At 34.9% G+C, this 15,148-nt stretch overlaps 3 protein-coding genes across 3 annotated transcripts; 1 reads left to right on the plus strand and 2 right to left on the minus strand.

Annotated features, from left to right (window-relative positions):
* Positions 1 to 4,409, plus strand: LOC116844131 (dynactin subunit 4). Its single transcript, XM_032815294.1, has 9 exons — positions 1 to 262; positions 410 to 480; positions 574 to 773; positions 890 to 1,032; positions 2,058 to 2,223; positions 2,331 to 2,514; positions 3,337 to 3,526; positions 3,593 to 3,783; positions 3,870 to 4,409. Exons 1-9 carry the CDS (start codon positions 134 to 136, stop codon positions 4,081 to 4,083), a joined length of 1,488 nt encoding a protein of 495 aa, XP_032671185.1. The 5' UTR covers positions 1 to 133; the 3' UTR covers positions 4,084 to 4,409.
* Positions 4,410 to 4,484: 75 nt separating this feature from the next.
* Positions 4,485 to 5,853, minus strand: LOC116844132 (40S ribosomal protein S14a). The gene is made up of 4 exons (XM_032815296.1): positions 5,684 to 5,853; positions 5,231 to 5,381; positions 5,036 to 5,123; positions 4,485 to 4,757 (listed from the first exon to the last, which is right to left on the minus strand). The coding sequence occupies exons 2-4, from the start codon at positions 5,377 to 5,379 to the stop codon at positions 4,539 to 4,541; spliced, it is 456 nt and encodes a 151-aa protein (XP_032671187.1). The 5' UTR covers positions 5,380 to 5,381; positions 5,684 to 5,853; the 3' UTR covers positions 4,485 to 4,538.
* Positions 5,854 to 11,214: 5,361 nt separating this feature from the next.
* Positions 11,215 to 14,500, minus strand: LOC116844069 (double-strand break repair protein MRE11). Its single transcript, XM_032815180.1, has 12 exons — positions 14,248 to 14,500; positions 13,969 to 14,140; positions 13,751 to 13,887; positions 13,485 to 13,675; positions 13,218 to 13,419; positions 12,760 to 13,011; positions 12,571 to 12,652; positions 12,332 to 12,476; positions 12,091 to 12,254; positions 11,887 to 12,013; positions 11,585 to 11,809; positions 11,215 to 11,506 (listed from the first exon to the last, which is right to left on the minus strand). The coding sequence occupies exons 1-12, from the start codon at positions 14,345 to 14,347 to the stop codon at positions 11,432 to 11,434; spliced, it is 1,872 nt and encodes a 623-aa protein (XP_032671071.1). The 5' UTR covers positions 14,348 to 14,500; the 3' UTR covers positions 11,215 to 11,431.
* Between the last annotated feature and the right edge of the window lie 648 nt (positions 14,501 to 15,148).

Here is a 15,148-nt window from a genome sequence, read left to right on the forward strand (position 1 = left end):
TTGCGAGCGTATGATATAACGCATCCTTAGAAGAAAATGGGTGCGCTTTTAGGTTAGCGTGTGAGAGGCGTTAGTGACGTTCATGTCATTTCGGCTCGTTCAGCTTCGTTAATCGTTGAACTGATTTTTCAACATGACATATTTAAATCAGCCAGATTATGTGCGTTACGTATGCAATTGCGGTTCGTTGAAACCGATATCAAAGATATATTTCTGTCGACACTGCCTAAAGATACGATGTGGTTATTGCGTTTGTCAAGAGGTGCGTTTTCTGAAATCTGTAAGGCAAACACAAGCAGAAATATACACAATTAAAGATTTAGTTAATAATTAGACTCTCTCTCTGCAGATGTATACCATTGTGTATGTAGAATATGTCCTTCTCATAAATCACATTTTGATTGTACAGGTGGACTCTCATTACTGCCCTAATTGTATGGAAAACTTACCCTCTTCAGAAGTACGCCTTAAAAAGAACAAGTATGTTCGCATACTTTAAATTTCATATATATATATATATATATATATATATATATATATATATATGATACAATAATAACAATATATTTACAGATGTTCTAATTGCTTTGACTGTCCTTGTTGTTTTCAAACATTATCTACAAGAGCAGGTCTAGCACCTGTAAGAACAGCAACAGCATTAGAAGCAGAAGAGAGCAAGGATATCAAGGCTACGCCTAAGAAGGTATATTATCTTTTCTGTTCATTGTGTCGGTGGAGTTCTCGTGATGCAGGCATACCTGATCAGTCTGTAGGTGAGGATAGATTTTATTGTTGAATATCTTGCTATTATTTGATTATAAAACTTGGTAATCTCTTGAATAAGTTTATAGTATTTTAAAAGTAAAATTTTTATTACGTATTTATATAGCAACCGGAGGCTGGCCTGAGCAAGAAAACCCACATATGACGCGAATCAATGCACTCATTGATTATCATAAAATATTAGCATCTATAGAGAAACAACAGTGTGAGAGAAAGAAGTTTCGCCCGAAACGCTCTTTTATGCCGGCTGTGAGTCTTTGGGAATATTACGAGTTTGTTTAGTGCAATACATTTTTTCAACAAATTAGAGTAAAAAATAACTAAAAGTAATGAAATTATTTAAAGTAAATCAACAATTTAATTAAAGTTTAGTAGAGCAATAATTACTTCGATTAAAGTTTAATTAAAGTAACAATTAAATTAAAGAATTGCTGTGTAATATTTGTAACTGATTTTTAAGATTTGTTTTGAGAAAGTAACAATAACAATGTTAATAGAAAAAGCTAATAATAAAAATGTTTCTAGCCAAATTATAGAAAACAGCTTATTGAAAGTTTCTAATAAAATATGCTTCTAACAATGTGAAAAACACAAATATCAATTACAAAATTAGAAAAATTATTTGCCATTGTTAAATTGCTAATAGCTAATGTTATTGGTAAAAATGATTTTCTCAAATGTTTTCAATAAAGTTTGAAAATTTTAAAACAGTTAACAACACTGTTATTAGCAAATATGTGTTATACAAATATGTGTTATACAAATATGTGTTATACAAAAATTTGACAGTTTTTATAATACAGCAAAGTCAAGACTAAATCTTTATTATTAACAATATTGCTAACACATATTTAATTCAATTTTCTACTAATAACATTTGCTTTCAACACTCTTTGATCTAGACTGCAAAGTGATGTATTACAGAAATAATATTTTCGACAATATTGGTGACAAAGCTGTCAACATGTTATCAAAATAAGTAATTTTTATCAGTAACATTTGTTTCCACAAAGTGTTGAAAACAAGTTATAAACATTTTTCATTCTAAAAGTAACAAATAACTAAATGTGATTAACTTGGAATTTGTTGGAACAAATTGTTTTCAGCACTTTTAAATGAGATATATTTGTTAATAACATTACTAGAAATACATGTTATTAGCAATGTTATTGCTGATATAAAATGGCTTTTACTGGCTTCTCTCTACTTGATTGTATACCTAAGAGAATCAAATATACTTCGTTTCTCCAACTGATATTGCTTGTTGATGACAGACAATGATGTGTTTCACATCTGCGCTGATTCGCAAACGAATCGGGCACCCCATAAAACCACCGACACAGTCTCACTCAACCGCTCAGCCGATGCCGTCCGTCTCGAGCGAGGAAGTGGAGGAGTTGCCGAGCGACATATTTACGGAATCCGTGGATATAACTAAACGTAAGAAACTTTGCAGTCTTTAAATGGTTTTCAATCTCTAGTCAGATAAACGATCTGTGACAAACACGAACGTTGCTCTAAATATTTCATAAAATCTGGCGAGACAGTCACCACATTGGAACAGCGTTTGCAACATCCGGACGTGCAGGCTGAAAGGATAAACGAATTACGTCCCCAGCATAGGCAGTTTTTAGTCAAGAGGTCGCAGCGTTGTCGAGTATGCGAGCATAACGTCAGCAAATCGGATCTTTGCCCGCAATCTACAAAATTCAAGATTTTATTAGCCGCGCTGTAAGTAATGCGAACGTTACATTAAGGAACTAATTACACTGGCCTGCAAAATTATGGGTCCGATGAGTGCCATGGGAATTTTTTATGGTTTCTAATATATTTTGGTGTGATTTAAATCTGGTCGTAAAAAATGTTTATCAGAAATTTTAAGAAAATTGGTGTTAGATTCGCAAAAAACAGGTCATTTGAGCGATTTTTCAATTTCAGAGGTACATATAGCTCGTAGGTAGATAGGTTCGTAGCTTCACTGGGTCTCAAAATAAAGTTTTTAGTTAATACTTTTAGTGGAAAAAATAAAACTGAAATGCGCGTATCATTCTCTGGAATTCAGAAAAGCTCAAATACAACAAATTAAAAAAAATAACTTAAAGACGTCCTTTGTGGTTTTTTTTTTTAATTTTTAAGATGTCTTTAAAATATCTTTTAGAAATTTATTCTACTTGGGAGAAGAATATGCTAACAACAGAGTTTTGCACTTTATTCAATACTCTCTCTTCCTTAATTCAGGAGAGTGATATGCGGACTTTAGTTTTGTTTTTTCAGTAAAAATATTAATTAAAAACTTTAAATTCCTTGTTTTTAAATAGCTTGTTTTTGAGAATCTAAACTTATTTTTTTCATCTAGAAATGAGATAAATACCTTTTATGGCCGGATTTAAATCCAACGCACCGAAATCTATTAGAAACCATAAAAAATTTCTATGCCACTTAACAAACTTCTAATTTTCTAATTTTCTAATTTTGCAGGCCAGTATTATTTTCGTATGAAAAAATACGGGTTATATACGTTGTATAACTATCAATTGTAATTACATATTTTAGTTATCATATCCCGGAAGTAAAGATTGTTACTTGCGAACCTCTGCGACCGGGTAAAGCGAGCGAACTGCTGCTAAAGTTCTGCAATCCGACGCAGCATCAGACGCAGATAACTATATTGCCGTTGGACACCTCGTTATCTACGTCGCTCGTTGAAGAAAAGGAGGATGTAAAACAAGAGAGCACGCAACAAGTAATACGAAATTGTGGTCTTGTAGCTCTGAGAGTTGAGTTCTCTGACACTGACTGATAATTGCAGGGATGCGAGTCTCCAAATCTATTGCCGTCTACTGTACGGCAAGTGTCCGTGATGGAGGACCCTAAGCCGATAAAAATTGCACCAAATGCGAGTTTAGTGTTGCCTCATAGCCCATTGATCTTACCGCCAAGGGATGACGCTGCCGAATATGACGACACAAGTGACAACCACAATTTTCAGGACGATCCAAAGTACGTAGAGTGTGTGTGAATTGTAAACACAAAGATAGATCATACGCGTTTATAAGCGCTCTATTTATGAAATCGTTTTTTTTAAGACTCGTAGTCTGGCGGAAGGGAAACAAAGCCGTGATACGTTTACATGTAACTCCGCATGAAAATAATGAGAAGGAAGAACCAGTGATAGTTGGATTTGTCATGCAACATGGATACGTGAACACTATCGCCACGCTCGAGCATAAACCAGCGCAGAAAGTAGATGTGAAAGTCAAGTTGTATCTTACCGTTGGCCAGTTAGTCGGTCAGACATAATTATTTGCAATTTCATTACAATATAAATATAACAATACAAGAACATATTATATATAATATATGAGAACACTGATCATGTAATTGTAGTAGCTTTACTACACGGATGCTTTGTATATATTTTTGCCACAACGGCTGCTTACGTTATATTATGGAAGCCTAAAATATTTATACTTTGCTCTATTGTTATTATTGCACATTTTTTGGTAATTTGTCAATTTCGAGACGAACTTATTTATAATTATCTATAACGCAACTTTATAACAATCAAGTATGAAACTACTCCTAGATACTGTAACGATAGTAATAAAGTATATAAGCGAAATGTATATACAATTTTAAATTCCCAAAAAATATCTATGTACGGATTAAAGAAGGGCCGTATACAGAACAAAATATCACGATTTCTTTTTCTAGACATTTATTGTAAGATAAAAGATACAGAAAGGCATAATAATTTATAGCCTGCGTCCACGGCGACCCCCCTTTCTGCGTGTGGAATCTGATGGAATTGGCGTAACATCTTCAATACGTCCGATTTTCATGCTTGAACGGGCCAAAGCTCGCAGAGCAGATTGAGCACCTGGTCCAGGTGTCTTCGTCTTGTTTCCTCCTGTTGCTCGCAATTTAATATGCAGGGCAGTAATCCCTAAGCTTTTACACTTCTCCGCAACATCCTGCAAAACAAGAAATCAAACTTTTTAATAATTCATTTTTATTATCTTTCTTACACTGTATAAGTTGATCATAAATGAATGAATGTTCTCTTTTCTCATAGATAAGAAAAAGTGTAATATCTGAGCACATATTTCTAACTACAGAAAAGAACTCGCTTTCCCACAAACATGAACACACCTTAGATTACAGAGTTATCATCTAGGTGTTGCCTGGATGTGGAAGTCAAAATATTAATTTTTTTTAAAACTAGTGTAGATATGATAGTAAAATAACATACTTGAGCCGCAAGCATGGCAGCATACGGTGAGGCTTCATCACGATCCGCCTTTACTTTCATGCCACCAGTCACCCTAGCAATTGTCTCTCTGAGTGTGAATAAAAAAATATATATTAATAATTAAATATATAAATATATATACATATATAAAAATATTAATCTATAGTGTCATAAGTAATCACACATAGCACAAACCTCCCAGATAAATCCGTGACATGAACAAAAGTGTCATTAAAACTAGCAAAAATGTGCGCGACGCCAAACACTACTTCGCCCTCACGCAGCTGAGGTCCAAGGGAAACTTGGACCTCCTCCTTTTGCACTTTTCCTCTTTTTGGCGGCATCTCTGTAAACGATTGTGCACATTAAATTATTAATTCTTAATACGAATGCTTACTTTACGAATTCTTAAACTGATGATAATAAAATCCTTACAAAAGTATTAAAATGTGCAAATATAAGTATGTTTTAAGGTTATGCTGCAGTAATATACAACAGCTCCATGATTAACATGAAAATTTATCCAGCTGCATCCAAGTAACCAAACAAATATAAAACACTTTTGCAGCTGCAACTTACTTGTAAATATTCGCTATATAAATTTAACTCTATATTTTAGTTGAAAAAATAAGTTTACTACTAAAATACCTGAGATTTACGATTACAGTATTCTCGTCGTCTCACACGTCTGACGATGAGACCTTAAGAGAACGTTCCCGGAAGAGCATACTGGACTGCGTACTGCGCAGAATCGAGTTATATCGAAAATATGATTGCAAGAATCAGAGAGAAGCATGAGAGCGGTCACTAGTCTGGGCAGCGATCATGTAACTTTTCCCCTAGGATGGAAACGTGAAAAGTGAAAAGTTTTACGTGAACTCGTGATCACGTAACTCGGCGAAACGTGGAAACGTGAAACTTTTCACGTGAACTTGTTAGTCATGAAATGTGCTGGCGGAAAAGTGAAAATCTAGTGATATGATGAATGCGGAATATATTATGCTACTACTGTGATGAGATACATGAAACATAACAATCCTAAGGTTATAGCGATGTTTTTAAAGTTAATATGTTCTACAGCCGATGGATATAGCTGATTTGGCCGATATTGAAATGGGTGGGACCCGATTGACCACGATACAATTGGACACAGATTGTAATGATTGGTTCGACCTAGTAATTCACTAGATAATTCTTTTCATCGGTTGGTTGTGTCTAATCGTACCGGGGAAAAATAGGGAGTTTTTGCAATTTCTTATTTTAGATACGATAAACGCTGAAGTCACATGATTTCATACCATATTCCGTTTTTACATCGCTTATTTCAAAAGAGTTTTTACATGGTAAATGCTACGGTAACGTACGATAAAACAATATCCTACACAATCTCCCATATATGCAGCAATATTGCGGCAACATTGCTGCAACTTTTAACATTGCTTCAACGTTGCAGCAATATTGCTGCAAGATCTGTGCTATATGGGCTGCAATCGTTTTCCATTTTTCATTCTCTTCATATGGATTTTGGGATATGATCTCTCTTAAAAGTATGAGATCATCTTGACTTGTGAATCTCAATCGTTCAGATTTCATTTTGGTAGCTATAAATCGACGTTATTCGTGAATGCTATTTTTCAGAAATAACGTTCGCACGTTAACGTGACCGATGCGCATGCGCAGTTTGGTCTTTTGTCTCGATGGCATCATTTTAGCGTTTACCGTATCTATACTGTATATTTGCAAAAACTTCCTAATATATACAGAAATCTCGCGCATGCGTCTATTTGGTGTTCCGACATTCACAATGGCTGTGTTCAGCAGAACTCAGTGCTATGTAAACGATTTAATGATACATTGCAACAATTTAGATGTTCTCTGAACGCTCTTTGAGGGCATATCAGCGCTATATAAATAAATAAATAAATATATATATATATATATATATATATATTATTTTTCAATTTAAATTATAGTATCCACAACATTATGGCTACGTTCGTTTTAGCGTTTATAGCACGTGTAAGCATCATTTGTTTAATATTTGATAGAAACAAGGATGAAATGATGCTCAGAGCATTGTAAGCGTCAAAACGAACGCAGTCTATATATTATATTTTTATATATGTATATTGTGTTTTAATAAAACTGGAGGCATCCATCTTGTTCAACATGTTTAGCTTAGATTCAGCGTACTTTCAGTTCACTGAAAAACATCCCTGGTAGCACATGTTGGTTTATATACGTTTTATAAACGTATATAACGTTTTATTATTGTTTTCTCAGCGATCGCCATCTCAAGTAGAAAACATGTTGCGCTGCTGAACGCATTCAGTGGCGCAACATGTTTACTCAGCGATCGCCATCCCAATTAACACGTGTCGTTTAAGAAACGTTTTTGATATATTTTACAAACGATAATAAAACGTTACATACGTTTATAAAACGTATATAAAACCAACATGTGCTACCAGGGATATCCCTACCAGGGAATGCCCTCAAAGAGCATTCAGCAGAACATCTAAACTATTGCAATATATCATTAAACCGTTTACAAAGCGCTACCCTGATAGCACATATTGGTTTTATATACGTTTTATAAACGTATGTAACGTTTTACTATTGTTTGTAAAATATATCAAAAACGTTTCTTGAACGACACGTGTTATTTGGATGAGTTCTGCTGAACGCAGCCAATGTAGTGCTGCCAATAGCACGTGCCATCTTGTTTGACATCTAGTTGGGCATTATTGTACTCTGATGTAAGTATACAATTGATCAATCATTTATTTTTACAATTTTTTTTTCTGTAACGTATTTCACTCTGTACACATTTTTTACTCTGTACGTATACAAATATTTAAACAGGCGGCATCGGCCATATTACATTCCTCTTCTTCTAGAACACCAGTTTCAGGCATGCACAGATACCTTTTTCCCCGTACGTAATACATGTTCGTAATACTGTTCGGGGTCAATTTTACATAGTACTATATAAGAGCCGATTTCACCAACTTCGGTTAAGCTAATGGCTTCTACACACAAGACGCGGTAATGTTTACCGCGCGAGGGAAGTTCGCGCGACAGCCAATTAATATGCTGCTTTCCGTAATAACCTTCTAGTTCTTACGGAATATTGATTGGCTGTCGCGCGGACTTCCGCCGCGCGGCAAGCATTACCGCATCCTGTGTGCAGGAGCCATAACCGACGGTTAAAAGTAGCAGAGTAGTCAACTTAGGGTGCGTTCAGATTCCTCATCCAGGTGCACTCTATTACTAGAAACACTACAGTATATGTTACATAAACTATAGCACTTCTAGTAATAGAATACACCCGGGTGAAGAATCTGAACGCAGCCTTAAATGCGACGTGCCATAAACAATGTGATACTAAAGGAGTTTTTCGTTTCGTCACCACGATACCGTTTGGTTGGTTAGTTTGGTCCACTTAACGCTCGCAATGCCTCGAGCAACAAAGATAGAATGACGCTCGTGGCGTTGCGAGTGTTAAGTGGACCAAACTAACCAAACAAACGCTATCGTGGTTATAAAACAAAAAAACGCCTTAAATCTCAATGAACAATTTATATTCAGTCTCGATGTTGGCACTTCTGGTAGTTAAACCAGTGGCACACGATGCTGGATTGCTGGATAGAAATACTCTATTCTGATTAGTCCGTCTTCAGAATTGCACCAATCAGAACAGAGTAGGTTTGTTCTTTCGACCTGAACTGGCTGCACTAGTTCACGAAGTTTGCACTAATACGTTCTTTCGATCAGAACAGTGCAAGAAAATGTGTTTCGAACAGTGCAGGCTGAACTAGTGCAGCGAGTCAGTGAACTGACTGCCCTAGGTCTGGAGGTAGAGCAAGCAGTGCAGGGCAGCTAACCGAAAAAATTTAAATTTGTATCTATAACCTGTAAAATCGGTATACCTAGTTGGCATTACGTAGAAGAAATAATCCGACGACGGAATCTATAAACAGTAAGTAAATACTTAAATATATAATAAATATATAATGTAGATAAATATATAATAAATATATAATGTAGAATGACATAAAAGAAGTATTTAGAATGTTATCCAAACAGCACAAAATATCCGAAAGACATCCTGGGAAGGCTCTTGGACGTTTTTTCGGAGGGATTTGTTGTATGGGTATCCAACACAAAACAGTTTTTAAAAGAAATAGGATTGTTCAACAAAACATAAAATGCTATAAGTGCGAAAACATGACCATAAATTAATTCAGCCATGTTGTCCGCCATCTTACTGCTCTAAGGGCTATCGCACACAAATTGACATAACTGCATATGCATAGCATAAGACCGTATGTACCAATGAGCATCGAGTATTAAGTCGCCATATTGGTGTTCGATGCTTAATATTCGATGCTCATTGGTCCATACGATTTTATGCTATGCATATGCAGTTATGTCAATTGTGTGCGATAGCCCTTACTTGCTCTTACCCGTTCTTTTCAGACCCATATGTATCTTTGCACTGGTCTGCACTATCTTGAACTTTCTTCAACTAGTACAGTTCCAGTGCAGCCCTAGGTCAGGTCGAAAGAACAAACCTACTAATTCCATCCAGCAAGCAATCCAGCATGAAAACAAACATCGTGTGCTGCTGGCTTTAGAATTTAACCGTTGGTTGGTTTAACCAGAATTGGTGAAACTGATCCTAAAGCCCGTATCAGGCGCCGAGTCGGCGCCTCACTGTGATTAGTCCATTGAGAGTCGGCAGTCGTAGTCGGCAGTCGAGTCGGCCTGTGCAGTCGGTAGTGTGATACGGGCTTAAAAGAGTTAGCAGTCTAGTAGTTATATAGAAGTCTGTGATCTGAACGCGTCCCAGAATGTTGAAAATAATTGGCCAATATCCCAAAGTCGCGCACATAACTTTAGGTCCATCGTGGATGCGGTCCAACAACCGCTACAAATATCGCGTAGTGTTTCTCCCTCTTGTTCTATTTCTCGGATTCGAATGAAGAAAGAGAAAGAAGTTAAAACGCTACAAAGCATTTGCAGCGCTCGCTGGACCGTACCCCGTAGAATTATATTCAGATTCTCGCGCGGATTCTAATGGAGGATATCCAATAGGAGAACAACTTTCTAATAGAAAATTCAATTGTCCATTGGAAAGCAATTGTCTATTGGAAAATTCTTTTATTGGATATTGGACGTCGTACAATGGTGTTCATTAATTGAGTTCTTTTTCGGTGTAGAATAGTGTTTGAAAATATGAAGATTGATTTTTTTACTGTTGAGCTGCTCGTCTGACTTGTCGGTGTAACGTAGTTATACTACGTTTTTTATGCTACAAAAAAAAAATACTTCTTGGACCGGTATTCATTGTCGGATCTTATATTTAAGAACGTTATTAGTTCATCTTCAGATATTCCGTAGAAAGACATTCCAATGAAATGATCCAGTATCTGAAGATGAACTTAAGATGGTTTAAATATAAAAGACTTGACTATATGAATATTGGCTTTGGTACACTTAATTATTATCATTAATATGTATATCATTCAATTAAAATTACAGTTCATTAAATTTTGCATGTTTTCATGATTAAGAAGTGATCTTCTTAATTTTTTTACATAAAATTAGATATCTGAACTGTCATGAATCATTTACTGTATACTTAATTTTTTAAAAATATTCCAAATATTTTAAACTTAAAATTTTTAACAATTTTGTTATAACATTAAGGTTCTTATGTCCTCGCATCGTCTATTTCTTTTTAATAACATTAAAAGCGAAAAAACGCATGCCAAACATTTTTACAAAATTAATTAATTACGTAAAAATTAAAGAGTATATTTATAAAATGACATTTGCAGTCGATTGAACAGATCTATAAAATAGTCCAAATATTGCCTTTTTATGCTAACAATTAGTAATGTACTGTAAATTAATATAATAACTATGCGAAGAGATGAGTTAAAAATATACATTTTATAATGTCTAGATATAGCTTCCGGAATGGAGCCGTGTCTTGAATCAGCGATATGCCGACGTTTCGCAAACGTTGCAGTTTGCATCATCAGGGCAGCTATCCGGAAGCTATATCTAGACATTGTATCAATGGCCGTGAAAGCCTCAAATCTAGTATATACATTTTATGTTATGTTAATATATGGAAGATTATTGTTAAAGCAAAGATTTGAAAGATGTCTATGCTAACATATTTTTTATTTACCAGATGTTTTTCTACAATCTTTATAGAATATAAATTTTATCTCATACATACTCAGAGATATTTTTTTCATTTTTATTAATTCCGTACAAATATATATATATATATATATATATATATATATATATATATATATATATAATTATTTTATGTATATATAAAAATAATATATGAATGCTTATAGTTTTCAGTAATTAATCGAAATCGGAGTCGGAATCTATAACAACGCAGGGCTCAGTATTTTGTTTTGATTTTGCGTCTCCAAAGCTCTGCAAAAAGAAAGTTATTATTTTCATTAAATATATATAGATAGGACAGCATAATCAACGATGATATGTTTTCTTTACCACCAATTTCGTAACGGAAGTATTTTTTTCATCATTTTTCCCGCGACCACGACTTCCTCTGGATCCTCTACCACCTCTGGAACCTCTACCTCTTCCTCTAGTTTTCGCTGGTGATGGTATAGCACGACCTTCATCGCTGTTGTCACTGTCGTTTGTTGCATTAATGTTACGAGCTTGTCGACTCTTTGGATTCTTTGCTGGTGCCCTGTCCAATGCCCGCACAGCCTATAAAAAATATTTCGATGGGCGAAAGTGTAACATATCGCACAGATGCATACATAAATTCTTCTATGCGTCATTACGTTGTCTTGTTCCTCTTGTTCCTCCGACAGTCTTTTATCGCGGAAGTTTATAATCTCTTCACGGATATTCTTTTCTGTCGAAGTATTTTGCTTCTTTACATAATCGATAGTTCTTTTCATCTGATCTCTGGCGAATAAAAACACGAAATTATTTAGACACATGCAGAGAATTAATTCCTGAAATAAATTGTTCTGGTGACTTACTTTACAATGTTTCTAAAGGCCTCTATATCGCCTCGATCAACATATCGATTTAACGCCTCATTTAATGCAGTTACAGTTAATACTGTTAATTTATCCTTATTTTCTTCCATATCAAAATACCTCTTGATTCCTCCTGGCACAGTCTTTGTCCAATCCTGCCCTACCTGCATGAAAAAAATAGGTAATGGGGCAAATAAACTCTATTCAATAATTCACAATAAGAACTAAAAAATTTCTTTACATCTCCTTGGAATAGTTCTGTAATTTCTTCTGCATCATCAAGCCCATCTCTAATGGCACGTCTTGTTCTTTCGATTCCCTTTATCTTACGAAATATAATCATGTCCATGGGATTGGCAACTTCGTCACAATATTTTCGTGCTAAACTAAAAGTATACGTTTTTTTTCTGTTTCTTTAAACAGATACTGAATAAGGGAAAGAAGTACGAGATGGAACAGAATAAAATTATCTTTACAAACCTTAGAGTATCAAATACTTCATTGTCATTCTCATGAAATATTCTAAGACGAATTAAAGGTTGGAGTGGTTGACCAGGATATCCTGCCATGTTAATTTTTTAGAAAATTATAAATATTAAAATATGATTATATATATATAAATAGTTACAAATAAATATAGTTACAATTAGTTTAAAACAATTAACACACCTGTAATTTGTTCAGTGACTTTAGGCATAAGATCATTTTCAATATATTGATCCACATACTGACATATAGATTCTGCTAGAGAGACTCCTACTTTAATGTCGTGATCACGGAGAATCATGTTACTAAAAACATATGGTCGAACACTTTTTAATTTCAAACTTTTCATCTTAAAATTCTTCTTATTCACTTTCAGTACACCCACATGTTTAGGTTTTGATTCACTTTCACACAAAGAAGTAGCAATGGAGCTTCCTAAAATAATTATTTATAGCAGCATAGATAAATGTAGAAGCAAATAAAATGTATATGATCTCATAAGAAAAAAGTACACAATTGATCTGTTCTTTTTAGCTGCACTGCTCAACTAGTGCAATTAGAGTAAAAAAATATACTTTCTCTTACTCTAACTTATTGCACTAGTTTAGCAGTATGGCTAAAAAGAACAGAGCAAATATTACCTGGTTGGTAAATATGGTATCCACCTTCTGCGTTAAATTCAGGAATAACACGACATTCATGTTCGTGGCCCCAAATAACCATATCGAGGAACTTGTGTAATTTACCTTCAGGTATATAAGCATAACTTCCATGTTTGACCCGATTCTGATGCAAAACAAATATATTGAAAGTTTCTATGTCTTTTGCACGTAACAACTCTACCTGTTGTTGAGAAAAATATTGATTATTATGACTGGATACAAAACTTATGCTTAAAGTAAACATACTTTCTCATCCCTGTACAATCTGGATAACCTTTGATCATTAATATAACTCAGACCATAGAGAGCAATGTGAGTATTATGTTTCTTTAAGATTATAGGAGGTATAACCACACGAGTGAGATCTGTCCATTTCCCAAAGTAATTCACAAGTCCCGTAGCTGATAGTACATCCATTGATCCAACAGTACCGAAACCTAACACAGATCCCAAATTGTCATATTTACTGAGTACAAGCTAATGTGTAATCAAGAATTAAGCAAGTTGTATACTTGGGTCATCGTGATTTCCATGGATGGTAAATATCGGTATCGAGACATTCAAATTAGGGTCTTCATAGTTGACGTGCTTTTGTGCACAGTGTCGAAATACCAAGTCAGAATCACTTAGAAACTCCAGTTTGCATTCTCTGATGATGCAACAAAATATATTATAATATTCTTGACAAACTTAAATCCTGTATTTGTATCTCAACTTCTGGATTACTAACCTGGTGCCCAAACAATACTTTCGTAGCAATTCCACACATTTGAGCAATGCTGTCTGCGATGGTTTTGTATCGTGAAACAGATCTCCACCCAGCAAGATGCAATCGACTTCGTTATCTTTGGCATATTTCAATATTTCCTCAAAGGTCGTGAAACTATCATCAGAGTGCCTTCCTGTCAAAGAGAAAATGACAGAGTGTATTTTACAGTATTTCACGAGACTCGTTGATGAATGACAATTCAGGATGTTGATACGAAAAAATGTTTCCCTAAAAACAAACCTCTTTGTTTACTGTAATCGAAACCGAGATGAATATCAGTAGCTACCAAGATGCTAATAGTATCTTCTGGGTCTATACGTGTGTCGGAAGATTCTGACATTTTTGCATTTATCGTGCATCAAATGACACTTAATAAAAGTCGTTGGTATTTCAACGATAACTGCAGATATGAATTCTACGATCAAATCTGATAACCAACGTCTCAGAGTGGCGCGAAATATAAGATAAAATGACGAAGATGGCGACCTCTGGTTACGACTCAAATACACACTGCAAGCCAGTGGCGCTATCTGAAACGCATCTCCCTTTTGAATATTTCTCAGCATTCGCGACAGTGATTCGGTAGGCAAACCGATTGCAGTCTCGGCGGAAATAATCGCAGCGTTGTTTCATCGCGTCTTCCTCAAACGATAACGCGTTATCGCGCAATTCAGACGCTGCAGTCACGGTGACAGTTAATTTAATCGATCACGGTTAGTAGCTTTCTATATAAGTAATAATTTCAAGGATCGTATCCTATAGACTGATTCTTTCAACGACAGTGTCGTTATCGTTCTGTTGTTATTGTGCAGCTAATACTCGATAGAAAAACTGTGCGACCATGTAGTCATAAAGTTAGAGAATCAGCCTGCAGGATTTATATGTATTGTTGAATATGTCCTTCTGATTTTCATGCTGAAGAAACGCTATATAATCGACTGATCGATATAAGGACCAATTTCTTTAACCTCTTAAAGCGATTTTTGGCGATTTTTGGTATATGTACTTGGTTGTCATTGGCCTACTTTATACCAAACATTTAATATATGTATTAAATATCTATATAGTATAAATGTCCGAAACACATTCTAGATACGTCGCAGAGATATTTGGATATCTCTGAAAGATATTTTGGATATTT

The sequence above is a fragment of the Odontomachus brunneus genome, unplaced genomic scaffold (genome assembly GCF_010583005.1).
Source record: "Odontomachus brunneus isolate Ranch 3 - 2012 unplaced genomic scaffold, Obru_v1 Obru_scaffold_039, whole genome shotgun sequence".
NCBI lineage: Eukaryota > Metazoa > Arthropoda > Insecta > Hymenoptera > Formicidae > Odontomachus > Odontomachus brunneus.

Bases quoted from the DNA above. Each gene is read 5' to 3' on its own strand.
- LOC116844131 (XM_032815294.1), top strand. From the start codon at position 134: ATGACATATTTAAATCAGCCAGATTATGTGCGTTACGTATGCAATTGC. The intron at 2,515-3,336 runs GTAAGTAATGCG...TACATATTTTAG, and splicing joins AAGATTTTATTAGCCGCGCT to TTATCATATCCCGGAAGTAA. The intron at 3,527-3,592 runs GTAATACGAAAT...TGATAATTGCAG, and splicing joins AACAAGAGAGCACGCAACAA to GGATGCGAGTCTCCAAATCT.
- LOC116844132 (XM_032815296.1), bottom strand. From the start codon at position 5,379: ATGCCGCCAAAAAGAGGAAAAGTGCAAAAGGAGGAGGTCCAAGTTTCC. The intron at 5,124-5,230 runs GTTTGTGCTATG...ATTCACACTCAG, and splicing joins GTCACGGATTTATCTGGGAG to AGAGACAATTGCTAGGGTGA. The intron at 4,758-5,035 runs GTATGTTATTTT...CTTGTTTTGCAG, and splicing joins CTGCCATGCTTGCGGCTCAA to GATGTTGCGGAGAAGTGTAA.
- LOC116844069 (XM_032815180.1), bottom strand. From the start codon at position 14,347: ATGTCAGAATCTTCCGACACACGTATAGACCCAGAAGATACTATTAGC. The intron at 12,255-12,331 runs GTAAAGAAATTT...TTTTTCATGCAG, and splicing joins CAGAACTATTCCAAGGAGAT to GTAGGGCAGGATTGGACAAA. The intron at 12,014-12,090 runs GTAAGTCACCAG...TTTATTCGCCAG, and splicing joins GCCTTTAGAAACATTGTAAA to AGATCAGATGAAAAGAACTA.